The 27,817-nt window shown below is 42.0% G+C and overlaps 2 protein-coding genes across 7 annotated transcripts; one reads left to right on the top strand and one right to left on the bottom strand.

The window, feature by feature from the left end:
- Window positions 1-287: 287 nt before the first annotated feature.
- Window positions 288-11,916, top strand: LOC310841356 (monocarboxylate transporter 8-like). 3 transcript variants are annotated; one of them, XM_083732292.1, is made up of 9 exons: window positions 288-755; window positions 1,446-1,708; window positions 2,164-2,379; window positions 3,211-3,420; window positions 5,180-5,334; window positions 7,447-7,609; window positions 8,964-9,083; window positions 9,338-9,540; window positions 10,334-11,916. In XM_083732292.1, the coding sequence occupies exons 2-9, from the start codon at window positions 1,462-1,464 to the stop codon at window positions 11,513-11,515; spliced, it is 2,496 nt and encodes an 831-aa protein (XP_083588418.1). In that variant the 5' UTR covers window positions 288-755; window positions 1,446-1,461; the 3' UTR covers window positions 11,516-11,916. The 3 variants fall into 3 exon arrangements, with proteins under 3 accessions (XP_083588418.1, XP_083588417.1, XP_083588416.1); XM_083732291.1 differs by having other exon boundaries at window positions 290-755; window positions 1,406-1,708; window positions 8,880-9,083; XM_083732290.1 differs by having other exon boundaries at window positions 291-755; window positions 8,880-9,083.
- Window positions 11,917-13,505: 1,589 nt separating this feature from the next.
- CCR6 (C-C motif chemokine receptor 6) lies at window positions 13,506-21,575 on the bottom strand. Of its 4 annotated transcripts, none has more exons than XM_083732686.1 (5): window positions 19,990-21,575; window positions 19,063-19,374; window positions 18,055-18,164; window positions 17,009-17,095; window positions 13,506-15,466 (listed from the first exon to the last, which is right to left on the bottom strand). In XM_083732686.1, the coding sequence occupies exons 4-5, from the start codon at window positions 17,015-17,017 to the stop codon at window positions 14,414-14,416; spliced, it is 1,062 nt and encodes a 353-aa protein (XP_083588812.1). In that variant the 5' UTR covers window positions 17,018-17,095; window positions 18,055-18,164; window positions 19,063-19,374; window positions 19,990-21,575; the 3' UTR covers window positions 13,506-14,413. The 4 variants fall into 4 exon arrangements, with proteins under 4 accessions (XP_083588812.1, XP_083588811.1, XP_083588810.1 ...); XM_083732685.1 differs by having other exon boundaries at window positions 19,063-19,129; XM_083732684.1 differs by lacking the exon at window positions 19,063-19,374.
- Window positions 21,576-27,817: the final 6,242 nt, after the last annotated feature.

Below are 27,817 nucleotides of genomic sequence, written 5' to 3'. Positions count from 1 at the left end.
AAAAGTTCCTGCGCACCCTCCTTTTATAAGCTTCTGGTTTGTCTTTTCTTTTTTCTTTCTTTCTGCTGGAACTTCAACACAGTCCTGGCAGAAAGTAACGAGTGCTGTATGTATATTCAAGGCTGGGCGGGGGATTTGTGATCCTTCGGGTGTTGCTGCCATAATTTAACAGTAGTAAACGTAAATCATAGGAATGGGAAGAACCCATTAGACCAAACATGACAACCATTACTCCAGTTATTGCAGAAAGAAAGAAAAAAAGAAAGACAATCCGGAACCTTATAAAACGTTGCGCCAAGAGTAATAATACCAGTTAAGTGGTCTCAAAACATTCCCACAAGAAGCAGCGCTGCATTGAAGGAAGGCGCGCTTTATATACTCCCCTTAACGACGCACTTGCCTTCTTTACTTATTTCGCAAGATTTAGCTGCCACTTGATGGCAATAAAACTTCATCGCGGTTGACAAAAGCCTCGAGTCTTGGAACCTTGAAGTGGAAGTGCGCTTCTCATCTTTCTGTCTCTGTGGCAACCTAGAAAGCAGCCCCGCCCCGTGTGTGTGTTCGACCAAATTCCCATTGTCCCCGCCCCCGCTTTGGAATGGAGGCGGGGCCTAGGCTCCCTTCGGCTGCTGGGATGCTAACAGTGGACTAGACAGGAAAGGGACGAATGTTGGATGAGACATCAGCTAACTTTCCCCCACCTTTCGCGAAATTGCGGTGCGGTATCCGCTCCCGTTTAGCTCCGTCCACAGAAGGTATTGGTCAGGAGAGTATAAATAGGAACATCCGTAGTTGATAGCGGGAAGAACAACTTGAGGAATCGAATATGTAACCTGTGGCCCTCCAGACATTACTGGATTGTAGCCCGCACCAGCGTGGCCAAATGGCCTGGGTTGACTGGAGTTATAGTCTAGCAGTGTTAATTGGGAACAGTATGGTGTTAAGTTTCCTCATATTATTTAAACAGTTGAGGGATTATTATTATTATTATTATTATTTTGCTTATAAGAGGAAAAGGCAATACAGAAATTAAACAGGGAATAATACTTATAGGCTCAATAAAAACCCCACCTCATTGTTTACCTCCCCACAACCCAAAAAGCCCCAGAGGTGGATTTTATCATGTTAAAAAACAGTGCATGCACCAAATTAAGTGGAAAGATGGATCTTGCAGCAAATCAGAAGTGTGTACTCAAAGATTCCCTTAATGCTCTGTATTTAAAGAAAAATCAACATGATCAACAGAGTTACTTGCAGGTTTTTATAAAATTAATCATCAATAAGTGAGTTCTTCTGTGGATTACAACCAGTTCAACTTTGTTTGCAAAGCAGGTCTTTGTGCATCAATAATGAGATTTTTAGATTATATAGTCTTTATATTAAGAACCCTTTTCATGTTTTGCAGGCTAACAGACATCCATTTACTCCCCCCCCCCCAATTACAGGTCTCTGTTTTCCATCATGAGCATATTGCAGAGATTTCAGTCTGTGGTACTGTTTGTTAGACATGGCTTGAGGCGACAGAGAACTCTGGCTGAGATCAATGCAGATGCTTCTTTTGTACACCCCCCTCCTGATGGGGGCTGGGGCTGGGTTGTGGTGTTGGCAGCAGCAATCCATTCCTTGTTTATCAGTGGCTTCCACAGTGCTTTTGGCGTTTATATGATGCCCCTTCTTACAACCTTCAAGGCAAGCAACTCACAGATAGGTAGGTCATCGTCACATGTTATATACGGTTGGATTAAGTATGATATAATGGGTGGTGTTCAACTAAGTTTTACACAGAGTAGACCCACTGAAATAAGCAAACATTAACCAACTGTGGATTTCAAAAGGTCTACTCTAGTGGGTGTTCAGGAGGGGGTGTTATCTTGCGCAAGGAGAAATCTTTGTGCTGACAGAACATTCACCTTAGTGCTACATTGACTACAACCTTAAGGGTTAATACAAAAAATAAAGAGGGAGTTAATATTACCTGTTGCATCTTGTTGATGTGTTGAAATAACAAAACAATGTGGCTTGTATATGTTGCCGCATTTTCATAGACCTCAAGGGTTATAGTATTTCATACCTGTGAAGCATATGGCAATCAGTTTTACTATATCATACGTGGCATGTGTGCATTTTCCTTCATTTAATTACAGCTGTTTGTCCTTTTTTTAGCCTGGATCGGATCCATCAGCTATGCTTTCATTATGATATTTGGTCCTGTATCTGGAAAACTTCTGGTGAAATATGGAGCCATCAAAGTGGCAATAATTGGAGCAATGGTTGTCATGATTGGTCTAATGTGTTCTTCCTATACCTATGATTTGCGTTTACTATTTTTCACTCACGGAATCATTGTTGGCGTGGGATCAAGCCTGGGCACCACTCCAGGTAACACTTTAAAAAAAAAAAATCAGTCAAGCAACCTGAATCACAGTAAATAGCCAGTTGCATTCTTTGTTCTGAAAAGTTTGCTGTGTGTCCGTGAAGAAAAAAGTCACTCCATAATACAGGCCTCATATTTTTCATTATAACCACTAAATTTATCTGGTCATTTTGACAGGCTGGGTACTTCAAAATAACACATACTGTACCTAGTATAGACTACCATTTATTTATTTGAAGTATATATATCTGTTCAGGTGTGCAATGTCCTGTGTGTAGAGGGTGTGTGTTTCAGCTTAGGACAGTATGTTGTGAGGTAAAATTTCAGTGTTGGGCACTGTGATGTGGAAGTCACAGCAGGGTGGAGTGTTATGGGGTTGAGGTGTGAAGAGTGTGAGGGGTTTGCAGTGGGTGGGGGTGACCTCCATGACAGTTCTTCAGGTTTCTGAAGGTGCCCATAGACCCAAAATGCTTGTGAGTTGTGACCCTTCATCTACCCACTGCACCACACTGTCATATGGGGTGTAGGTGTTGTGTGGATATGGGGAATGGCCTCCTATGGCATTTCCTCAAGTTTCTAAATATGCTCATGGGCCCCAGAGAGTTGATGGCCTCTTGTTCAACCACTGTTCCACACTGATATTTCTTAACTAAAAGAAAAGGCATGACACATCACATCCACTAGGTGGCTCCCCCTGCAGACATGGCAGTCCTGACAAAATTGTAGCTGCACTTGTACTTTCAGTCATGCATGACACTGTTTTACCAAACCTTGTTTTGCATAGACTTTGATGGGGCAGGAAAACCTTTGTAACTTTTGCCATTTGTTTTTTGTAGGCCTGATAATGGTCAGCCTTTACTTTACTAAAAAGCGCTCATTTGCAACTGGAATAGTGATGGCAGGAGGGTGTGCAGGAACTTTTGTGCAGAATAAACTTCACGAGTACTTAATTCAGACACTTGGATGGAGACGTAGTCTACGTGTATACAGTGGAATTCTAATAATATGCATCATTGCAGGATTTGCATATCAGCCTCTTCAAAAACGTATGTCATGTTTTGGTCGTCTTAGTTAGTTTTCCTTCTTCTTGCCTTTTTTATATTCTGGTTGCAGATATGTTTTCATTTGCAACAGGCCAACTAGATGTGTCAGGAAGACAGGAACAAGGAGTCTATGGCCTTCCAGATGTTGCTGGACTACAACCCCCATAATCACTAACCATTAGCTGTGCTGGCTGGGGCTGATGGGAATCGGAGTCCAGCTGGAGAGCCAAAGCTTCCCCAGCCCTGCTTTGAAGGGTAGCCATCATTAAGAAAAGGTGGTCCTAAATAAATCAGTTTTGAAACCCTGCTTAAAAATTGGAAGTCAGGGTCATCCATACCTCTGTGAGGGAGTTATAATTTGGCAGTCATCACAGAAAATATTTTGTCTCTTTTGCCCGGCAGCTGAATCAGTCTCACTGGTGGGCTTGCAAGCAAGGCCTTCCAAGGCAGATCTTAATGTCCAGACAGACTCGAACCGTTTAAAGCAGGTGCAGGGAAGCTTTGCCTCTCTAGATGTTTCTGCACTACGACTCCCAAGAGCCTCTGCAAACATGGCAACTGGTCAGGGGTGATGGGAGTTCAGCCAAAGGTTCCCCACAGAAGAAAATGAGATTTTGGAAAGTATGGTTTGCCACTCCTGAATGAAGAGTAAGGAAAGCTACACATGCTGAAATTGCTTCTTGCATTTCACTGTTCAGTCTTGTATCCTACCTGATCACCCCACCTGGCAAATGACTTTCCATGGCTCCTTTCTCATTTTCATGTTAAGAATGCATAACTTGACTCAGAATCATCTGTAAGATGCAGAAGTAATTACTGAGTTAGAACCAGAGTTTAGGGCTGCAGCTGAAAAGGATGTTCATATGTCCCCCTTCCCCCACCAACAATATCTGATTTATTCCATTAGATATTTATGAAATTCTAATTTCTCCCACATCCTGATACCATTATAATGTGTGATTCCTTGCCAGCCATCAGTGATGTGAAATAGAGCAGGGAATGCACATAATAACGACATTAGGTCATGGAGTCGGTTGAACTAGACATTACAGAGTGGGGAACAGGAACTTGAAAAATACATGAGAAATTTGTCTTCAGTTAACTTCAAGGACAGGGCTATTATTCTAGAAAAGAGGTGCCGGAACTCACCGTGAACACCTCCCTCATTCTCTTAGAATGCCAATGGCACCCACCTGAGAGGTGTCAGAACTGAATTCTGGCAAATTCTGGCTGGAAAAAAAGCTGTACTCAAAGGGCTGAGTAGAGTAGCATCAGGACTCCCAGGTCATGCAGTGGCTGAAAGTAGGCCAGTATCCCACAACTGAAGCCCCTCTTTCCCCAGGATTCAGTTGCTAAAGGGTTTGGTGCCAATGGGGAAAGTAGAAGATTTCCATCTTGTTTTGTGAAATTTTAGTGAGATATGAGCATTTTAATTCTATTGTAGCATGCTTCCTAAATTTAAGGGCGAGGTCAGAGTACCACTTATGCAGACATAGCAGACTAGTTAGGAATATCTTTTACCTTTTGTTTATTAAGCAAAAGGCATTTTCCTATGTCTCTGTGTACTTAAAGCAAAAGTACAAATTAGATTTTTGTGCATTGGCTGTATGTGTTTGAAACCTCATATATGTGCTTAGGGTTTAAAACACATCTTCTCATCCCTACTGCTTCTTGATGGTGGGCCCTCATCCTTATTAGCCATGGTATTTTGTAAATATTATTATGCAAATAATAGTTTGTTTCAATTGTGTGTTTTTTAAAGATAGAGCTCATCCAAGTGTAGTCGAAAAGTTTAAAACCTCCCCACTAAGAGGTTTTATTGTTGATTTAAGTTTGTGGAAAGATCGTATCTTTGAAGTTTGGGTCTGTTCTCTTGGATTAGCCAAATTTGGATTCTTCATACCATTTGTGCATATGGTAAGAACTAGTTTGTACACTTGTTTTCATGCGAAATCCTCAGTATGCTTCTTTTCTGCTGTATTTTCTCTGTAATTTTATATATGATGCAACAACATTCAATATAGAATCAAATTTTTCCTAATAAAATTCTTCTAAATAAGTATCTTCCTTGGGAACAAAACCCAGTAAGTGTTTGGACAATTTTAAAAGTGTTAGCAAGTACAGGTTGTACTTCGGTTCTCAAATGCCCCGGAACTCATACGTTTTGGCTCCTGAACAATCGAAAACCAGAAATGAATCTTCCCGTTTTTGAACATTCTTTGGGAAGCTGAACATGCAAAGGGGCTTTTGCAGCTTCTCATTGGCTACCGGAGCATCCTGCAGCCAATCAGAAGCCGTGCTTTGGAAGTAGAACGTTTCGTAAGTCAAACGGACTTCTGGAACGGATTCCATTCGACTTCCGAGGTACAGCTGTATTGTGGTAATATGTAACCTTATTTATATGCCAGATATGCAATTTCTTGTCATTATAATTTGTGCTTTTACAACTGTGCTCTCTATCCACATTTTACAGATGGTCAGTGGTGGCTGAGATAAAGTGACTTACACAAAGCTGGTACAGAAAAGCGAAGTCCTTGGTTGTCTTCATTTTGAGAATAGGAGATATTTGTGATCTTAGATCAGTGCACCAAAAAGGATAACTTTTTATTGTTTTCATCTTAAATAACCCCGGGGAAGGCTGGCAAAGGTTGATGTGCTATAATTACCAAGGGACCATATAGATCTGATGACACTTTGTAGGCACAGATTTTGTTGTTGCTTACTTATTTTTACATTCAACTTTTATACTGGCCTGGGAACACTACAGTGCTGAAGGTGTGGGGTGTAAATAGACTTCAAATAAATCATTGGTGGGGGTGGGCAGGGCTGACTCACCTAACAAGAACAGTGTGGTGTAGCGATCAGGGTGTCAGACTAACAGCTAGGAGACCAGGTGTCAGGATGCTGTCAGCAGCTCCCGGCTGGTTTCCCAGGAAAGTATAAAGACAAGAAAACGTTTCTTACAGTCTTTTTTTATTTACAGAGAGAGGCTGTAGAACCCAGTCTCTTGGATAACGGTGTTGTCCTGAGTGAACACACACCCCTCCTCTCCCACTTACTCATTCATCATTCTCACCGTTTCTTCTGTGGGTGCTGCTACATGCCCTCTGTCTTCAAACTCTTTGTTCTCCTACTTTTAAGGCTTGTGGGTTCTGGAAGATGGAGGGTCTGGAATGCTTTCTAATGAGAACATGTCAGCCAGGTGTTGCTCCGGCTCTCCCATGATTTCCCAGCTTTTCCCTTCTTCTGCCTCTGAGCTGCAGCCTCCCACAAACCCCTGTTGTAAATCTATACTGTCTTCCACTTCCTCCTCCCTGGAAGGGTCAGGAGGGGGAGGCGGTCTCCACCACTCCTCCTCCTCCTTCTCGGCCCAGTCCCTTACACTAGGGTACAAATCCCCACTTGGCCATGAAGCACGCTGGGTGACCTTGGGGCAGCGGTCACTGCCTCTCACCCTAACCTACCTGATAGGTAGGGGAATAAATGAGGAAGAGGAGAGCCATGTACTCCACCTTTGGTTCCTTGAGAAGAAGGGATATAGATGCAATAGATAAATAAGCTTGAGAAAGGGACCTTTAGCTGTTCCTTTTGAGACCATTTGCACTTTCCTTCGTTGTTTACTCTGCAGAAAGGCTTAAAGATGGCTACCAAATTATTTTATATGAAGAACCTGTCAGATGCAAATTATCACATCCCTTTATTATGGCAAATCAATGATGTCATTGCCTCAGTTCTATACTTTGCAGCTGTCCACAGATTCTACTGAAGAGGGAAAGGGCAAGAAGAAGAAAGAAGAAGAAGTAGGAGGTTTGATGCTTCATGGCAGATTCTCAATTAATTACATTAATGTATGTTTTGCTGACTCCCGGCAGTGTGCGTTCAAACACTCCTACTTACACAAGGAACCGCTGTAACACTGAAAGACCTGGATTGCTCAGTTGTAATCAGCGCTCAGTTGCCTAAATATACATTGTATTTTTGACAAATGCATAGAGAGGTGAATATAAACTCAGTGGCCTTATTTTGCAGATTAAACTTGCTGGTGACCTGGGCATTCCACTGGAGAAAGCATCCTACATTATGGTAGCAATTGGAGTGAGCAGCATGGTTAGCTCTCTTCTATTTGGAAAACTCTGTGATATTGAACGAATCGATCGGCTGTATCTTAACCAAGTGTCCATATTGTCCGTTGGCAAGTATTCCGCATAAGCATTCATTTGATTTTGTTGGAATAGTGCAAAGCTTTTAAGAGACTAGTCAGGATTAGAAAAACTACTCCCATGGTGAGCACAATTGCCGATTAGGACTGTGACTGAAATAAATGAAGTTCTGCTACTTGATCCAGCCAGGTGTGTGTAATCAGAACTCTACCTCTGTCTCCATAACTGGATGGTGTGTTGCATATGTGTTTTCTCTCTCTGGTCAGGGTGTGCAAAGCCTTATTGTAAAAAGTTGAAAATGTGATAAAAAATGGACCCACTCCTTTCTCTTATCCCTGCCAAGTGTCTTATGGGGGGGGCAGAGGTCAGCTAGTTAGGGGTGGGCTCAGTGGAATGGATATTCCATTTCTTCGTAATTATCGGCATGTATGGAATTTGGTAGATGGAAAAGACATCCCAAACAATACACTAGGCCGATCATAAGAATTATAGGGCCTCTATATACCTAGGACAAGCACCAGACTGATCATTTTTCATTGGATACTTGCCCTTTAATGGCTCAATAAATAAAGAATTATCAGCAACAACTAACTACCGTAGTATTTGTTTTTAAGATTAATGCTGAAGTATACATACCTTGTGTATGCAAATGTAGTCTCCCCCCAACTATTTAAGAAGATTTGTGACCAGTTAAAAGAGTCAAATGGGTTCTACCATCATTTGAAATATGCCCATTAACGAGTCAACCAATGATATTGTTTATGTATCCTACCCAAAAAAACACTGGCCCAGTAAAGAGAGTAAAAAGCCCTTGATAGGATTCATTTATTTTGGAAGTGTTCTGAAAAAAGCCTAGGAATAACAATGCAGTTGTTGAGGTAATCTGAGATTCAAATGTGTAGTTTAGAAAATGGTTAATGTTAACCCAATAGTCTTTTGATTCCCTACCCATCTGCTTATGAAATTCTCCTATGTTTAAGCAGTCATAGAATCATAGATAATCCAGTCCAACCTCTTGCAATGCTGGAATCTCAACTAAAGAATCCACAACAGAAGACCATCCAACCTCTGCTAAAAAACCTCCAGTGTATCAGCAGTGATTTACTACGTAGCACCTTCAGAGATGGGAAGCTGTTTAAGAAACAGAAATTTGTTGAGTATGGAGCACTGAGCTTTCATAATGGCTGGATAGTGGACTTTTAAGGCTGTAACGTTACTGTATTGTCATGTTTTAATGAATCGGTAAACATGTTTGTCTGTAATAAAATATCCTTCAATGTAGTTTTTTGTTTTGTTTTCCAGGTGTGGTATATTTTATCATTCCTCACTGTACAAACTTTCCCTCCCTAATAGCAGCTTGCTCTGTTTTGGGATTTGTTGATGCAGGAAACTATGTTCTCTTACCTGTCCTTACATTTGATTTGATGGGGCCCGAGAAAATGCCAGTTGCATGGGGATTTCTCATGGTTGTCAATGCAAGCAGTTGTTTTGGTGCACCCTTTGCAGGTAAATCAACCAATGCAAATCTGTTATTTTATGAGGCAGTTAGTTCCTATCACCCCCACCCCCCACCTTACAGTTATTTAGCAGTCTCTTTACTATGCTGCCTGTGTTTGGGATGTGGCCCCGGAAAGTAGGAAGAATTTTTAAAATCTCTTTTGGTTTGTCATTATAACGCAAGGTTTTACAGGAACAGTTGAAATAAAGTTATTCTTTGAGAGATTAAGTTTGGAAAATTAACCTGCCTATTTTTATTGCAGGTGCAATGTATGACTTGCTCGGCAACTACAATATTGGCTTTGTAGTAACTGGAATTTGCAATATTGCTGCAGCTAGCATCCTTGCTTTCATTCCATGGCTGCAAAGAGAAACAACACAGTCATCGAAAAACTATCTTAATGCTTCTGTATGTGTGATAACAAACACCATAGTTCCTTGGCAATCACCCACTCCTTCGTTAGGGGTAAATACCATTATTCTACACTCTGTTCTAAACAAGTAGAATCTGGCTTTGCCACAGAAATTTGTACCATCTGTACAGGGCAAAAGTGTGGGTGATCCTGGCTGTGCAGTTCCCCTTGGTGTAGGTTTGATTTTTTTTTTTAGCACTAATTTAAAAGTGCTACAGAAATTAATATTATTCAACACCAACAAACAACACAAGCACGCCAAACACTGCGTGACTATGACTGTGACCCTCACTGTGGCCCAGATTACTGAGTAAAAAAAGCCAGATTTTGACTTGGCACTGAAATATAGTCATTGCCAGCTGGGCCTCTGACAGGGAATTTCTGATCTCTTTCTTATTTCTCTTCTTTAGATTTGCTTGACATTTATTGTATATTATGTTGAAACCTTTTAATAAAAATTGCTTATAGAAAAAAAGAGAACCACAACCCAATGTGACTCAATTTGTTGGGATTCAGTTTTGACCCAGAGAATATGCTCCTGAAATAGTTCTGGTTATTGATTTCTTGTGGGAAGAGCTTTGAGTCATCATTAAGATTCTGTGGATTTTGTTATTTAATAGGCAGATGTTTAGATTTCAATATAATTTGATGAAGCTTTCTTAATTTCTAAGAACAGTGATGATCCTTGGGACAGGGTATATGAAGACAGAGACAGTTCTTAAGATCATATATTGTTTGCATCAGATTCTTCATCCTATCAAGTCCCTATAACAATTTCTCATTAGAAAAAAGAAAATATTTTTTTTAAGTCCCTATAATAATTTTACTGTATTTCTTTTCTTTCAGAGTCTAACTTCCTCCTACACAAAAACACTTTATGCTGGTGATGAGACTCAATCTTATCATTCAAAAAGATTTACCAGTAGTATTAAATCATTCAGTGTGAAATCGTTAAAAAGCATAATGAAGTCAGATGCAACAGGGCCTTTGACAAAAGCAGAACCAAAATCTTCCGCTGGGACATTGGAGATTGACTCACAAGAACAGGTTGAAAGAAAAACAGATTTGATGCCAATGCAAGAGCTAAGCACACCAGAAACATCATTTAAAAGTGAAAGTGGATTGATAAAACATCCAGAATACATTTCCTACAAAAAAGAAGATGCGTTGGCTTTTCTAAACACATATGAGGCTGATGATGAAGAGAAATTTGTAAGTGAAATTGATTTGAGGCCAAAAAAGGAACTAACCATGTCAGATGCAGAAACTTTTGAATCTACAAAACAGTCGGAACGCATTCCCCATAAAAGAGAAGATGTAGTGGCTTTCGTCAATGAATATGATGGTGAAGAAGAAGAAGAGAAACTTGATACCACAAAAGAGTTGAAGCCAAAACTGGTATGGGTGCTGCCCACATCAGATGAAGAAATGTCAGGAGAGCGCAAAGTGGCTTTTGCAGATGACCATTATGATGACGAAGATGTGCACTTTGGTACTGTAACTAACTTGAGGCCAGTACAGGTGCTAACCATATCAGATGCAGAAACTCCAGAATCTACAAAACCAGCCGAGCGCAGAGTGGCTTTCGCAGATGACCAACCTGAAGACAAAGGAGAACATCTTGAGGGCCGAGCTGATACGAGGCCAGTGCAGGAGATACCAGTATCAGATGCAGAAACTTTGGGATCATTCAAACAAGCAGAGCGCAGAGTGGCTTTTGCAGATGACTATGATGATGCTGAAGGTGCACATCCTGGGAGCTTAGCTGACTTGAGGCCAAGGCAAGTGCTATCCATATCGGATGCAGAAACTTTGGGATCTTTCAGACCAACAGAGCGCAGAGTGTCTTTTGCAGATGACCAACCTGAGGATAAAGGAGAGCATCCTGAGAGCAGAGCTGATGCCAAGAGTTCAGGATCTACACATCCGACAGGATACCCTCCCCTAACAAGAGGAATGGCTTTCCTAGAGAACTCTGAAGGTGATGAAGAGCCCAGCCAATTCGAGACCAATAAAAACCCCCTTTAGAAGTGAAACTTCAACACATGTAATACAGGCACAGCAAATGCCTTCGACTTCCCATGGAAAAGAAGAGGGTATGGCATTTGCCAGTGATGATGATGATGGTGAACAAGCACCACAACAGAAATGATCAGAGTGCAGCAGCAATGTTAATGATACTGGATCAGTTACAAATCTGTCTGTCTGGCCCATCAAGGGTACATTACATAGTGCCCTTGCTTGATGTCTGAGTAATATTCACAAAATACCATTTACTAAAAAGCACTTCTCTTAGCTGTATATTATTTTTGTAACTTAGATGTAGAAACAATTTGTAATTGACTGGATTTCTAGTGTGGTTGAAAAGTTTTTGACAATTGCTTTTTAAAAATAAAATAAAGCTCCTCAATTGTTTTTCTTTAGCTGGATTGGCTTGATACCATGTCTTTATTTCTGCATATATACAACCTGAGCATAACCTTGCAGCATGAACCCCCAGAAGATCTTGCTTCTCTATTAGTTGCAGCTTTAGATAAAACAGAGAGCAAGCATGTCTCTGTGTCCACCCATTAGCCTGGAGGGCCTGCTGCTGAATGATTAATGGGGCAGCAGGTATACACCCCACAAGCAAATGAGGATGAAAGTTTGTGGCTGTCCAACTGCCCTGTAAACATATCAGAATTAATGCCCTAGATAAGGACATATTCTAACAACCATGTAAGTTTTGTGCAGGCAAATTATGATGAATGCTAAATAAATGGATTACCTGGACTTCAACTACCATCAGCCCCACCCAGTAATGGCTAATGATTAAGGATAATGTGAGCAGTAGTTGTTTATTCCTCCCTGTGGTGTTCGTACGGAGCCCCCGGTCGTCTCATGGACTATTGACCCGTACACCACTAATCCGCTGCCACCAACCAGGTCCTCCCCGGTAAAATCGCTTTAGCCTCAGTCAGGTTCTCAATTAATAGAGAAGAGTGTATTTTATTTCAGTCACAAACAAACTTTTACGGCATTCCAAACGTTATTACTCTTTACATTCTTAGTCTTATTTTTCTCTATCTCTTCTACCTCCCCTCACTCAAGAACCCACTGCCCTAACTGTCACTCTGTTACCAACTGCCTACCAACTGCTTCTCCAACTGCCTTTCCCAACCAGCCAACCCACTAAAACCAACCAACTACCCACCAACAGCTCCCAACAACAACAACTAACTCAAACCTCGGGCTAAGCCCTTTTATACACAGGGAGGCTCTGCCTCCGGCTTTCCTATTGGTCTATATTTTTAACCCTATCTTTCCCACCTGTTCAAACATTTTCTAAATGAATGGGCAAACGCCGCACTCCCTTAAAGATATAATCTGCATTTAACAACAAAGAGCCCTACTGAATCAGGCTGCAAGCCTGCTGGGTCCAGGATCCTGTTCCCACAGTGGCCAATGAGATGCCTATGGGAAACAGGCTAGCCTTACCTGAATGAAACTGCATTCTCCCCCCTTGTGATTCCCAGTAACTGATATTCAGAGGCATACTGCCTCCCAGCAGTGAAACTAGAACTCCTTCTTCTTTGGTGATCACTCGCAGCTGAGTAAGATTGTCTTCCATGAACACAGTCTTAACAGTGAGTCTGTAAGTGACTGTGGGTGTGCAGCTTCCTTCCCAAGCCTCTCCATCTGCTAAAGATGGGGTCCTTGTCGTCCTCCTGCTTCCTGGCAAAAGGCAGTGTGCAGCCTTCCCGGGCTGCCTTCTTGGGTGCCCCAACGCTGGAGACCATGCCTGTCAGCACGTTTTCCTGCTTGATCGCCGCCACCATGCCTGGGATCAGGGCGGTGGGGGAGGCAGAGGACATTTTCCACCGCCCCCTCCCTTGTTATGGAGTTGCGGGGGGGGGCGTGTGCGCCAGAGGGATCTTTGCACCACAGCACCGGATATGCTTAAGGCAGCCCTGATGTGAAGGTATCAATTCATCAGATAAAACTTTAAAAATGATGTACCTTCACCTTGTTTTTATCATTTATTTCTTTATTCAACTTTTTTGAAAATACAAATTGAAAATCAAGCATAACAAAACAGGCGCAAAGGAACAGTATTAACAGGTCTAAGGCACCTCAGTGACTATATATACTGATAATCTTAAACATTTTCTCCTTTAAAGTTCATTTACAGCGTTTTTCTTTACAAGGTTTCAAGACAAAGAGAGAAAATAACTCCCAATGTCTATAGTCTGGTATATCAGGGATGGAGGGCAGTCATTGTCCTTTACACTTGACTAATCAATAAAAAAAAACTTCCTATATCTTCTCAAATGGGTCCTTTATCTTTTGTCCCCTCATTACCCTTAGTTTTTGCATTTTTGACTACATATGATAAAATTAATACAAATTATAATTCTAAAACCCTTTTACGGGCCAGAGAGGGCAACCACGCCTATTTCAATCAGCAAAAGAAAAGCCTATTCCCAGTGGTCAACAGGTGCCATTGCTAACAACTTAGCCAACTCAAGAAAGCAGTGGGGCAAACCATAACAGTACACTTTTGATAATTCTTATAATAATTCTTATCAATAGCTGAAGTGGAACTATAACAAAACAAACACAGGAGCCAGCAGCACCCATGAAAGGAAGAAAGAGTCCCTGCATTTCCAGAAGATGGCAATCTTGTGTTTTTCTGGTATGTCTGAAGAGAAGAGGTATGCATGCAAACACCTGGAAACCTGGTCCCACTATGGGAACAGAGAGACTGGCTTTATTTGAAATGTGTAAAGAGCTATTAACTGCTTTTGAAACTGACCAGTTTTCTGTGGCAGAAGCTTATACGGGCATGATGTATTAAGTGTATTAAGAAGCCAGCATATCTGTGTGAGGCCTGAATAATGATTCTACCCCAGGATAGCCATGTTGTATACACAATAATCCATTATGTCATTCACAAACTTCACTTGTCTGTCTGGAGTGGACAGTATCGGAACTTATCTTTGAACCAAGTGTAGTTCCACAGTTCATATGTCTCACACAGCACAGGCTTGTAATTATTTTCACAAAGTAGTTCCTGAACTTCACACCAATGAATGCATAGAGCACAGGGTTCATACCACAGTGCAGGAAAGCCAGAGTTTCCGTTACATATTTTGCGTAAGCCAATTGCTTTTCACTCTGGCAAGCTTTGTCCAGTTTCCCCATAGATTCTGCCGTCACCAGGAGAACCATATTGTAGGGAACTTGGCACAGCAGAAAAACAACTACGATAGAGATAATCACACGTATAGCTTTGCTTCTTTTGGAATTCTGAGCCTGCACTAAGGTTTTGACAATGAAGGTGTAGCAAAAAACCATGAACAACAGAGGGACAAAAAACCCAAATAAAAGCTGGAAACTTAATATCAGCAATTTCAGTTGTACATTGGAATTTGCACTGGATTTGTGATCACAAATGTATGTGGTTGCATTGCCTGGAAGTGAGTAGCTTTCACTGAACATGAAAGTAGCACTTGAGATTAACATAGAGGAGACCCAGACAGCCAAACAGATCACTTTGCTGTGGGCTAGACACCTTGCCCGAAGCTTAAATGACTTTATGGCCTGCACAATGGCAACATACCTGTCTATGCTTATGCAGGCCAAGAGCAACATGCCACAGTTGAAGTTAATGGCATAGATACCTTTGGTGAGCTTGCAGAGGAAATCCCCAAAAATCCAGTTGTCCAGAGCGTAGTTTACTGCCCAGAAAGGAAGAGTGAGAACAAACAATATGTCCACAATAGCCATATTGCAGAGGCAGACATCAGTTATAGAATCAGACCTCTTATATAAAACAAATGTCATCACTACAAACATATTTCCCACGAACCCCAGGACACAGATCAGGGAGTAAGCAATGGGAAGAAAGGCTTTCGTGAAGTTTCTGACTTCATCCTTGTCACATGGCATTGCAATCTCAGCATACAAATCAGAATAATCTGCAGTGGTTGATTCTTCCTGAAAGGACAATGGATTCCGTTAAACTCACATTTCGGCAAGCTCTGGTTTAGGTAAGGAAAACTTTTGGTAAAAACATTTGGTCTTCATTTGTTTGGTTCTTAAATGTACATTCTGAGGCAGGGGAAAATCCATGCTCCATAGGAAAGGCCTGGAATATAGCAGGGGGGAGCATGTGCTGTAGTGGGAATGGAGAATCACCAAAATTAGGGCAGGGACAGAATTTCTTTGTTCTGGAGAGAGCAAGGTACATAGAATGGCACACATGTCTGTCTCAAACTATGACCCAAAAAAACTTCCTGTATGAGGCTCAACACACTCCCTCTATTCTAGCAGAGAACCTGGGCTGGCAAGCTTGTCGTTTGGAATGTTGTCAATTCTGTTATAACAGTGCTTAACTTCTGACTGGCTTCAGCAAATCTCATAAAATCACGATAGCCCACATAGCCACAGCAAAATAAATTACCACAAACATGGTTAAATGTGATCGCACAGTTTGGTCTCAAAACTTTCCCACACAGTAACGGTCTTACAGCCCAGTCTTCCCCTTCCCCCACCCTAAAAAAAACATCAAGACACAGTTAAAGTGCATCTCCCCACATACCCTATTCATATAGCTTTATATTCACACATTATAGGATGTGTGCAGGTAGAGGAAAGAGGGAGAAATACATTTCATAAACTCACACAAATTCATAAATGAATCAGCAGTTAGATTAGCACACTTAGAGGTGCCATACATCCAGGAATTCCCAGACATGACCTCTTTTGGGGGTCCTACATGCCCATCCAGGGGGAATTTTCCATTTGTCCTGGATTTGGGGTTTAAAAAAGAAATTGTGCACGGGTAGCTCTGGTTCAGGCTCTGGCACAGGATCTTGGGGTCAGCGCGGCAGTGGAGGGGCTATTGGGTGATTGCCCTAAAAAAGCTCAACAACTTTTTGTGTCTGGATTTTTACCTCTTAAAATATGGCAACCCTAACACTGAACACATTTCTGGGCAGTCTATAATACAGTATTGGAATAAACAGAATTTCATATAATGGGTTGCACCCCCACATGAGTGGAAGGCAGATCACACAATGCATTTTTTCTTTCCCCTTCTCTCCCCTGCTCCTAGGTAAGTGGAATTAGGATTGCAGCCTAAGGGGGCTTCCAAACTGTCACTGTTTTCAAGTGAGATTCAGTCGCTTACACAGACAAATTCAGGTTTCACAGATCAGACTTTTTGCATTAAGGAAAGTGAGGGGAAATGCAATGGAAAGTGTCAGATGCCTCTGGTTTTGACACAACAACCTCTAGCCAGTGTTCTCTTATCTGACTGCAAACAAATCAGGATGAATGTGCACAATCTAAAATTCCCCCAAGTCTCACGCCAAGTATGCACAGGTTGCAGCCTCAGAGGAAGAAACAGAATTGGCTTTGAAGTTCAAGGCAGCTCTGCTTGATCTCCCTCACCGGTTTCAGTACACATAACATAGTATTGCTTCCTCTTTTACCCTCTGAGGTGAAGAGAACTGAGTTCAGCAGAAAAAGACATACCCCGCTCATTATGGTGCTCTGCCTTTCTTTTGACCAGAGGAGACTTGTAGCAACAGCAGTGACAGTTCAGTTGGATTTACGGAAAGTCTAAGCAAAGAAAGGAAGTGGATTAGGAAAATGAAACAGGAAAAGTGTGTGTCTAATAAGCCCTATGGAGAAACTGGTCAAAGTCTAGATCAGTGTCTCCTTGAACTTTTTGAAGTACACCTATTAGCTATTGTGCTGTCTTTGATTTCATAGGACTCTGTATATGTTAGTTCTCCCAGAATTTCAATATGTGGAATAACATGGAGGACTGAATCCAAGTACTGTATTTTTCGCCCTATAGGACGCACTTTTCCCCCACCAAAAATGAAGGGAAAATGTGTGTGCGTCCTATGGGGTGAATACAGGCTTTCGCTGACACCTGGAGAGCGAGAAGAGTCGGTGCGTACCGACCCCTCTCACTCTCCAGGCTTCAGGAAGCTCTGCGCAACCCTTGGGAGACTGGCGCGACTTCGTGCCAGGCTCCCAAGGGTTGCACAGAGCTGCCTGCGCTCCAGGGCTTCTCCGCAAGCCTGGGGAGACCGGCGGGGCTCCCTAGGCTTGCGGATAGCAGGCTGTTCTGGGGGCTGGGGTCGGGGGAAGCTCGGGCTTCCCCCGCACCAGCCCAGTGCCTGGGGGGGAATTTTTTTTTTCTTTATTCCCCCCCCCAAAAAAAACTAGGTGCGTCCTATGGGGCGAAAAATACGGTAGGTCAGACTTGGAGCTATTGAAATCAATGGCTGTGATTACATGTCCATTGATTTCAATCAATCTGAATATGATTTGGTTGAATTCAATCCAGACTTTTTACTGTTTAATGAATGTGAACAGCTTAGCACAAATCCTTTTATGAATAGTGGGGTGTTTTTTTAAAAAAATAAATAAATAAATAAATAATGATTTTATTTTTTATATTGGTTTGTTTTCTGCTGCTTTATTATGATATAGTTGCATTTTAGTTGTTGAAAGCAAATCTGAGCAAAGGGAAAGTAGATGGGTGGGGCACAGGTTTCTAAACCAACCTTTTTCCTCCAGTGCAGCCAAGGTGATCTACATACAGAAGCAGCTTTCACTTCTTCCTCCTCCTCCTCCTCCTCTTCTTCTTCTTGTTATCTATTTCCCACCCTTCACCCTAAGGTTCCATGGAAAGTCACAACATTAAAGAACAACATTAAAAACACAAAAAAACACAACCCTCAAATAAGGTCCTACAGCCCTGTTTAGGGAAGTTTTTAATGTGTGACATTTTAATGTATTTTTAATCTTTGTTGGAAGCCACCCAGAGTGGTTAGGGAAACCCAGCCAGATGGCTGGGGTACAAATAATAAATTGTTGTTGTTGTTGTTGTTACAGGTCAAGTGTCAAAAGCCAAGGTAAAGGGGTGCCTTCAGCATTCACTGGAAGCTGTATAATGTGGGGAGGGAGTTCCACAGCTTAGGGGCTGGAGAATGTAGCCCCATTGCATCCTTCAAGTAGCGCAATGGGTTAGTGCATCTGGCTAACCAGAAGGACTAGATGACCCCTGGGGTCCCTTCCAACTCTACAATCCTGCTTCTACGGGTCTATGACACTGCAACATTCATCCAGGTCCCATGGAACTGACTGCATGCATCTTCCCATACAGCTGTGGAACACACATCCCCATGCATGGCAACCAGCAGTTACGCACAACTAGTGTCCTGTGTCAAGAGCTGGACCAGGGCAAAAATGACATAGAATAAGTGAAGATGCAGATTTGGGCTTTTTAATGAGGTGCTTTTTTTTAAGTCACTGCACATGAAAAAAAAAAAGTGTAAAAAGTACATGGAACTGAATGAAAAACTCAGCATAAACACAAGAAAGCTTACTGTGAAAAGTGAAAAGTATTGGCTGAGTGGTGCCGATGAAGACGAATCTCCTTGTCGAACAAAATAAGTGTATCTAGTAATGTCTGAATGGTTGCATGCGTGCTTTGTGGCTTCCTGTGCACACAACACAAAAGTCCTAAACACAGCACATTTTAACCTTCAAAGATGTTTCAACCCATTTACCTGGGGCCAAAGTTAAAGTGCTTGGACAGTTGATCTTATTTATTTTATTCAGTTTATGAATAGCTTCCTGTAAAGCAAAATCTTTTTTTAAAATATGGTAAAGAATTAGTTCATTACTTTTATATTCTGCCTTCTCATCAGAGAGCTCAGGATGGTATATGTGACGATAAAAAGGGTCACAGGGCTGAAGGTTCATCCAGTGATTTTCATAGCCGAGTGAGGATTTAAGTTTGGCTTCCCAAGACGTAGAGACTAGCCATTACACCACAGTTCCTTTCAATTTACTGTGGACTACGCTTGGTCCAAATAAATCTAGTAAGGAAGGATGATACCTTCTGCAGTGAAGGCAGATTAAAATACTTAATTTTGCTTCTCTGCTTCTTTGTTTGAGTATTTCATTTGCGTGTTTATCCTCTAACAACTCCATTGCCTCTCCTCCTTTGATGCATTTACAGCACAATCCTATACAGATTTACCTGAAAGTATACCTCGCTGTGTTCAGAAGAATTACTGCCCTTGTAAGCAAGTTTAGACTTACAGTCTAAAAGAGGTTTTAATTAAGAGTTTGTGGAACAAGCAAATGCTAGCAAATCATATTATTAAATCTGATTATTTCTTCATCTGAATTACTGTCATGGTATCCATTAAGCAGACATATATACAGTGCTTTTTTCTGGGGGGATGCAGGGGGACGCATACCCCTAAACATTTTATGACTCCTTGTACCTTTGTCCATTTACTGTTATTTATTTTTCCCGATTTGAACTATAAAATGGTGATTTTCTTGAGTCAAAATGAGAGTACCCCCTAAACATTTTTTTTAGAAAAAAGCACTGCATATGTATATCAGTGCGTTATACTCAGCAACAAGAAAATACCTGAAGAACTTTAGTTTCTATCATGCCTATTGCAGTTAGCTGGACTTACCTGCTCAGTGTGATACGTTTTGCCGTAGTTATTAAAATCTGCAGAAAAAGAGAGATTCTTACCAAGTGCTGAAAACACATATAAGGTATTTTCTAAAGCACCTTGCCTGGAAGTCTGTTACACATGCAAATAAAACCTACACATTGAAGTCTTTGTTCTTCTGTCTCAGTTTGAAAAAGAACATTGACTTTGCTAGTGTGGTTACTGCGGTTTTCCAAATCTCACCATGTGTCAGCTCTTGGCTACCACAAACCAAAGCAAATTAACAGATAAGTTGAGAGAAAACAGGCACATGAAACTCAGCATGCTCCAAATAGGTTCCCAGGTGCAAGCAGCTTTTCCTGTCCCCTGCTTCTAACCTTCATCACAAACACACAACTTATTTTAACAACCTGCATAATTGCAAACAGTTTTATACATACAGATTAGTTTAGCATTTCTGCACAAAGGATACACAGCTTGGTACGTGACAAGTGTTCTACGCATCTTATTTCATGGCTTACTTAGGTAAGTTTGTGCCTACAAACAGTGCTGAGTGTGGCTTTTTTTTTTCACTGCAGAAGTGAGTCTGGCTTCTCAGCAACTTTCCACTTCAAATGAGGGCAGATACCTGTTCTGAATCAACACAGATTTCCTTTTCAATATGGATGTCTGCATTTTAAAGAGAGTTTTCATGTCTTCAGTCATGATGTGATCAAATGTTGGCTTGGCACAGGGATCTGAACCTGTGCCCCCTGCACCAATGTTTTTGGGACTCCAATTCCCAATGATCATGGGTGATGGGAGTTGTAGTCCAGCAACCTCTGGAGGGCCACAGATCCCCCACCCTTGGTTCAATTCCTGTTTTCAAACTTGAAAAAAACTCCTGAAAGATGGGATGCACGTAGCCCTGCGGAGGGGGACTCTGATTCTTATGTCGTGTGTGTGAAGCATCTAGACCACATGTAGCTTGCTCAAAATATTGTTATGAGTTGGGGCGGGGGCGGGTTAGGTTGTATGCCGGAACCCCTCTTCTAATTCCTGGATCCATCACAGATTCAATTGCTGCAAGTGCCGGGCCAGCCTGGTAATTGCCCTCTGAATCGCTAAGGGAACAAAGGGAGTGGCTCTGTGCAAAAGGGCAAACAGGTGGGCCTCCCTCCCCTGTCAGTCAGAAAGACAAAAGGCCCGAGTTTAGAGTGGAATTGTGATGTGACCTAGAAGCAAAGCAGCAAGATGGAGAGAGAGAGAGAGAGAGAGCGAGAGAGAGAGAGAGAGAGCACAACATTTGAGAGCAATGGTTGATTTCTGTGGGTATCCAAGGTTGTGGCTATGAGAGAAGCAAGACTCTTTTGGAGTGCTGTGAGCCCTCCATCGTAGAGTCAGCAGGGGCATAGGAAGGGGGGTGCAAGGGTGCAGATCACCCTGGGTGACATCATGATGGGGGTGACAAAATGCCGGCTGAACTCGAAGCTGCCTGTGTAATGGAATTGAGCGGGGTTGAGTTGCATCATGATGCCAACATGTCCCCTTCCCACCTCTGTGGCCGGGCACATGTGCGGTCGGCCAGGCCCTGCTCTCCCAGCCTGTCCATGTGCCGCCCTCGCTCAGGTGCTTTGTGTGTGTCTGTGTGGCCAGGGTCAAAGCTGTGCTGCTCACAAGTCCTTCTGGGGCTGACGTAGACTCCCGAGAAGGGCACGGAGGCGGGAAAGGCTGCGGTCACCTGCTTTCGCCTTTCATTTAAGAGCCAAGGCGTGCTGATTTGGGGGTGGGGGGGTAGGAGGAGCGGCGCCTAGGAGAGCTCCGCAGCCCAGCTGGTTTGAGGGGACAGAGAGAGATCACACACTGGTTTATGGGTGGAGAGGAGAGGAGGGAGGCAACAAGGAGCCATGTCTCTGACGAGGCAAGGCAGGATCAGGACCAGAAACAGCACTGCTTGCGCAGCTTTCTTTGATGGGGTAGGGGGAGGGAGGGGGAGAAGGCAGGAACTGCATTGCAATTGCCTGCACGGCTCTCTTTGACAGATTTCTATTTCAATGGGGGGGGGGAACACACACAAAATTATGCACCGGGTACCACCTGACCTTGCTAGGCTCAGGTTGTATATATGTGTAAATAAACTATCGTAATGACACCACAGTCCCCACTATCCCTCATTTCAGGAAACCAAACCCTGGGTAAGTACCTGAACCCCCTGGAGTCTGTACTGCTTGGAGATTGGGGTGGCATATAACTATATATATGCCTAAGTAACATGCATGAGATCACAACTTTAAGCTTTAATCTTGTGCCCACCTTCTTAAGAGTAAAAATCATCCTGAAGTAGGACATGCCAGAATAAATAGGCACAGGAATGGTTTTTATTATTTCTCTAGATAGATAATTTTAGATATTATCACTTCTTATAATTTATTATGTATTCTCACAGCAGTTCATTTCTCTTTCCTCAGAATATGTATTCCCCTCCCCCTCAAATCTTTAAGACTCTTTCTTGGAATATAATCAGTGAAATAAATGAAAGTTGTTACCAAGAAATTCTCACAGGAAATGCGCATTTACTTTGGTGTACATTGTTTCTAAGTATGTTAGACAGACTTAGAATCACAGAACAGTAGAGTTGGAGGGACCCAAAGGATCATTTAGTCCAACCCCCTGCAGTGCAGAAACCCTGACAAACCCAACCTGTTTATAAACATCCAATGAAGGAGAGGCCACTACCTTCTGAGGGAGTCTGCTCCATTGTCAAGCAGCCCTTACTCTCACCTCCGAGTCAGTCAACAGGCACTGGAGTAGGTAGTGTGTGCTGAATTTGGGTGCTAGGCACTGGCCACCTCACTCCTTCGTCTGGTTTTCCAAGCAGTTCATGGTTGCTGGGTTTTACTTCTTTTGCACTCTCCTGTTTCAATTACCTCATCACCCCAAATAGTTCAGCCATGTACTTGAGGTAGCTGCTTGTTTCATGGATGTCCACCACCTCAGACCCGTTTCTACTATTCACAATAGCAGCCCACACAGTATTCTTTTTATGCGTTAACTAGAGCTTGAGTTCAACCATGAAATACATAAATAATAATGAGAAGAGTTCCTATGAACACATATAGAGTGCTGGTCCCACTGCCTCTAGTAATACACAGCCATCATGACTCAGTCATTGATCACCTTAACCTCCATGAATTTTTCTACCATAGCCATAACTTGTGGCAGCGAACTCCATAGTTTAAGAATGCACCATGTGAAACAAAGGCAAATGGATGTGGTTTCCATTACACAGGATCTCCCTGTTTAAAAAAATAACTTTTAATTATTACTTCTATTTCTGCTGTTTAGGCTTCATGTGCTTTTATAGTATGTCACTGGAACAAAACCAATGATACGAGAGACCTTGAGGTTGCAGAAGTCCCCCAAAAAACGGTTTCAGAAAAAACCTTTAGAAGCAGAAGTCTCCCCCAAAACAGCCCAACGGGGATTGAGCATGCTCAGAAGCCATGGACTGCTGATAGAGCATTGTGGAGAAAGGCATGGCTGACTGATTAGAGCAGTGATGAGAAGCACCGCATTTGCCAACCTTTTGTTGCTGGTCTCATGTGCAGTTCTAGAATTAATACCTTTCAATTCTAGAAGTCTTTCTGGATCTGGCTTAAGTGTTTTGAGCTTTGTTTCACAAAGAAACTCATCTTTCACAGTATCCCAGGTAGAACAGGAAAAGGCGACACCTGGCTCAATCTCCCCATCATTGTTAAATGCAAATGAGCTAATATTTCCTGAAAGACAGGAAATTGTCTTTCACATCAACTCGCTACAAGTCATAACTTCAGTTTCTTATTTGAAAAACCAGAAATCACATTAGCAACTCTTTCCAAGGCCATTTCTTAAGTCTGAAGCACTTCCAAGAGGTGGGAACATTTAATGTGATTTCTTGAACGCATTAAAAAGGTAGGGACATGATTATAGCTTCAAGACCTTGGGTGAAATTCAGCATTGTGCTCTTCTGGCCATTCTATCTACAGTGGTACCTCGGGTTAAGAACTTAATTTGTTCTGCAGGTCCGTTCTTAACCTGAAGAACCACTTTAGCTATGGGGCCTCCTGCTGCCGCTGCACTGCTGCTGCACAATTTCTGTTCTCATCTTGAAGCAAACTTCTTAACCTGGGGTACTATTTCTGGGTTAGCATAGTCTGTAACCTGAAGCGTCTGTAACCTGAAGCATCTGTAACCCGAGGTACCACTGTACACAAGCATTGCCAGGTAGAACAATTGCCCCTTCTCCTTCCCCCACAAGCTGTTATGGGGGTTATACCATCACCCCCCTGAACCAATATTAGATAGTGCAGGTGGAGATGGAGGAAGCCCCATTGGAAGAAGAAGAGTTTGGATTTGATATCCCGCCTTTCACTCCCCTTCAGGAGTCTCAAAGCGGCTAACTTCTCCTTTCCCTTCCTCCCCCACAACAAACACTTTGTGAGGTGAGTGGGGCTGAGAGACTTCAAAGAAGTGTGACTGGCCCAAGGTCACCCAGCAGCTGCATGTGGAGGAGCGGAGACGCGAACCCGGTTCCCCAGATTACGTGACTACCGCTCTTAACCACTACACCACACTGGCTCCCATTGTGCGAGTAGAAGTCCTCACACAGAGCTTCTGCTGATGGGCCTAGTTAGGTGAATCCTACCCCCCCTTTTTTTCCTGGACTAGTTTCAAATGAGGGACCTAAATCCATGATTTTTTTTAAAAAAAAGAAAAACAGCTTTGCTTTCCAAGACTGTTCCAGATGCACACTTGCCTTCCAGATGTACACCCATGCCAGAAGATTCTGTTGTGCAGCACACTACACAGAAAAACAGACACAGCTCCTAATTGCAAGAGATAAGAACATCTGGCTTAACATCCATCTGAGCTTTTGCACTCATCTGCTCACTTCCTTGTTTTACATAATTTGGTTAATGCGGTTAATTATCAGTCATAAGATTTCAGAAATTTTCTATCTATCTCATCTTGCAGTTAGTTTATGCGGAAGGAAAATGGTAGAGATGAGAAAATAGGTCATCTGCCATCTGATAATGCTGAAGAACTGCAGAGAGAAATTTCTTCCAAAGCCAATATGGTAGACATCATCCTGGAGATGGATGATGATACTCAGTCTGGGGAAGAGGGATTTATCTCTGTCTGGACAAGTAGGATCACAGCTGCTAAGCCTTGTGTTATGGGTTCAGGTTTTGGTTCTTCTGTGTAAACTGGTGATAAGGCAAAAGAATGATGTTGTATTTCTAGCTGGTCTCTGAAAAACCATAAAGGAGCTGATGACAGGGGTGATTTTGGAAGGGAATCATGCATAAAGCACTAAACAGCATGTTTAAAAGAAAGAAACATGTAACCATTCCCCAGTCTTCTAAGCGAAGAGAGTAATCCAAAAAGTTATAAGGCATAATTATGCTGAGCCCCCTTTGTGGATTTTCTTTCTACCCTGATTTTTTTTGTTTTAAGCGATTCATGGAGGTGTATGTTAAAAATGTCCCTGAAGACGACAGAATTAGTGAGTGCCTTATTTTAGATGACGGAAATCCCTCTATTTTCACATTTCAAAAAATCCACATTACCCCGTCTCCAAGCAGCTGGCAAGTCTTTTTTAAAATGTACAAATGGGGGAGGGGGTCTCTGTTATACCTGTAATGAAATCTTAAGAAATCCACTCATACCCAAGAAGAGCCTTCTTTAAAATAAATAAACCCTCTTTGCTCAACCTCCTTAGACTTCTTGGTACCAAATACATAGTATGGTGAGGACACATTTGGCCTGAAAATTCTACCAGTGGCAGAGACTCCCTTTGTCTCTGGGATCACTGTCCCTGATTATTATGGCACACTGAACCCTCTCACCAAGTAACCCACCCTATGGCTTATGAATAAGGAACTCTGGAACTGGTGATTCTTGAAAGGGCATGTTACATAGGAAAGCACCACTCTCTCTTGATCCTAGCTTAACTGCACCAGAATGCTCTCTGTTCAAGCAAAGGGCCTTAACTACCAATTTGCTGTTCAGAATTCTGCTTGCTCTGATCCAACACTACTTCTCTGATTAGCTCCAGCAAATCTCACAAGACCTCAATTCTAGGTACATAGCTACAGGAAAGCAAGTTCCCGTAAATATCTCAAAACATGCAAAGTAGTCACAATTGTTTTCCTCTAGAACTATACTCTCCTCTGGGCCTTGGACCTGCTTCTAGCCCTAGCTTCTAGCTGCTTAAGACAGGAAGTAGTTATTCCTGATTAATTAACCTGGTATGAAATTATTGACATCTGCCATCTTTAAAAATTAAGCAGCCCTTTAAAAAAAATCTACTTATTATAGATGTAGCTCATTCTAACAAACTTAAGCGCTCATGAAAAGTTCTGCTAGCTGGTTAACTATTTTCTAGTTTCCTCTTTGCTATTTATGTAACTGACATGTATTTGTAAAACACATTACATTGGTCTAAGACTCTCTCAGTTAAGGAGGCAGGGAAACTGATAAATTATGTTTATGTGTACATGTATGAAGGGAACATTGTGCTTGTTGGTCTCTCTCCTCTAGTATAAGGGGGATCAAGTACCTAGGTTATCTGAACAGAATTATTAATCCCCGTTATCAATACAAATGGCTCAATGACAGATAAATCTCTAGCTAGAATAGTATTTTATTGTTGGCAGCATTTGGGCAGTGGGGGGTATGGTTAAGGACAGCAGTCAGTGCTTTCCTCCATGTTACCTTGCTGACAGAAGTAAGATGGGTGGTGAGCAGGGAGAAGCTATGTTTTAGTGCTGGCACCTCCTCTGTGGAAGGACCACCCGAGATGCTTTTGTAGGCATCGGGCAAAAGTTTTTTCAGTGAGTCTGCCATTTTAGGTATACCGTTTTTAATTTTTTTTAAAAAAAATATATTATACATAGAAAGATCTACGATACTAAGAAAAAACAAGCATTAAACAACAATAATAACCATTTACAAAAGGACTTTACATGATGCAACAAGTGTTTGATTTCTATAAAGGAGCATACTTGCAGAATTAATACAGTGCAAGTAACTGACGCTACAACACACCTCATAAGACAACATGGTTGTGCGTTATCTTGAACCTTGTTATTCCAGAATAGAATGAACAGATACCATTTTTCAACAGCTTGCCTGCCTCCTCTGTCTTTTAGCTTTGCTAAAATTGTTCATTGTTTTCTATGGGCTGCTCTCATTTCTACCACAGGTAAATGGAAAATGACCTCTTAAGAAAAATGGAAAGCTGGCTAAAGTAGGCAAATCTAGCAATGAAGTCCATGGTTGGAGGTTGCTGAAGCTGCAAATTGAGCATTTAATGCTGCCAAAATTATGTATCAAAGATCTAGTATCTCAAATATAGTAAGCCCATGAAGTAATTCATCAGGAAGTAGTCTTTAACTAGTATTTTCCCCATTTGTTTTCCTCATCCATGGCTGACCTTGTCTATTTTTCCCCTACTGTTTCCGTACAGTTAATACTAATGCTATTGCATTGAAATAAATGTAAAATCTGATGTGTATTTTTTTGTGTTTTCTACACCAGCATTCTGCCCCTGACATGGGTAGAACACAGCCACTGCAGTTAATGAATACCACACCAGTGTATGGTTCAGAAGGATAGGTGGGGGGGGGGAGGGAGTTGTACACTACTAGTCTCAAGCACCTCCACAAGGTTTTCGTTCCAGCCTTTAGCCCTTTTGTCAGGGCTGTAGATATACTACTGCATTTCGTTCTGAGGATGGTAAAAATACATATTTTCATGGCACACAACTGATCTCAAGCTGTAGAGACTTTATCACATCAATTACAGTTGAACCTCTACTTACCAT

Source organism: Podarcis gaigeae (genome assembly GCF_964106915.1).
Source record: "Podarcis gaigeae genome assembly, chromosome: 3".
In the NCBI taxonomy this organism is placed as follows: Eukaryota; Metazoa; Chordata; class Lepidosauria; order Squamata; family Lacertidae; genus Podarcis; species Podarcis gaigeae.
Note: the sequence above shows the minus strand (reverse complement) of the source record. Positions and strands in the feature narration are given on the sequence as shown.

Excerpts from the sequence above, each read along its gene's own strand:
- LOC310841356 (XM_083732291.1), top strand. The coding sequence starts at position 1,462 with ATGAGCATATTGCAGAGATTTCAGTCTGTGGTACTGTTTGTTAGACAT. Across the intron at positions 3,421-5,179 it reads ATATCAGCCTCTTCAAAAAC|ATAGAGCTCATCCAAGTGTA; the intron begins GTATGTCATGTT and ends TGTTTTTTAAAG. Across the intron at positions 7,610-8,879 it reads AGTGTCCATATTGTCCGTTG|GTGTGGTATATTTTATCATT; the intron begins GCAAGTATTCCG and ends TTTGTTTTCCAG.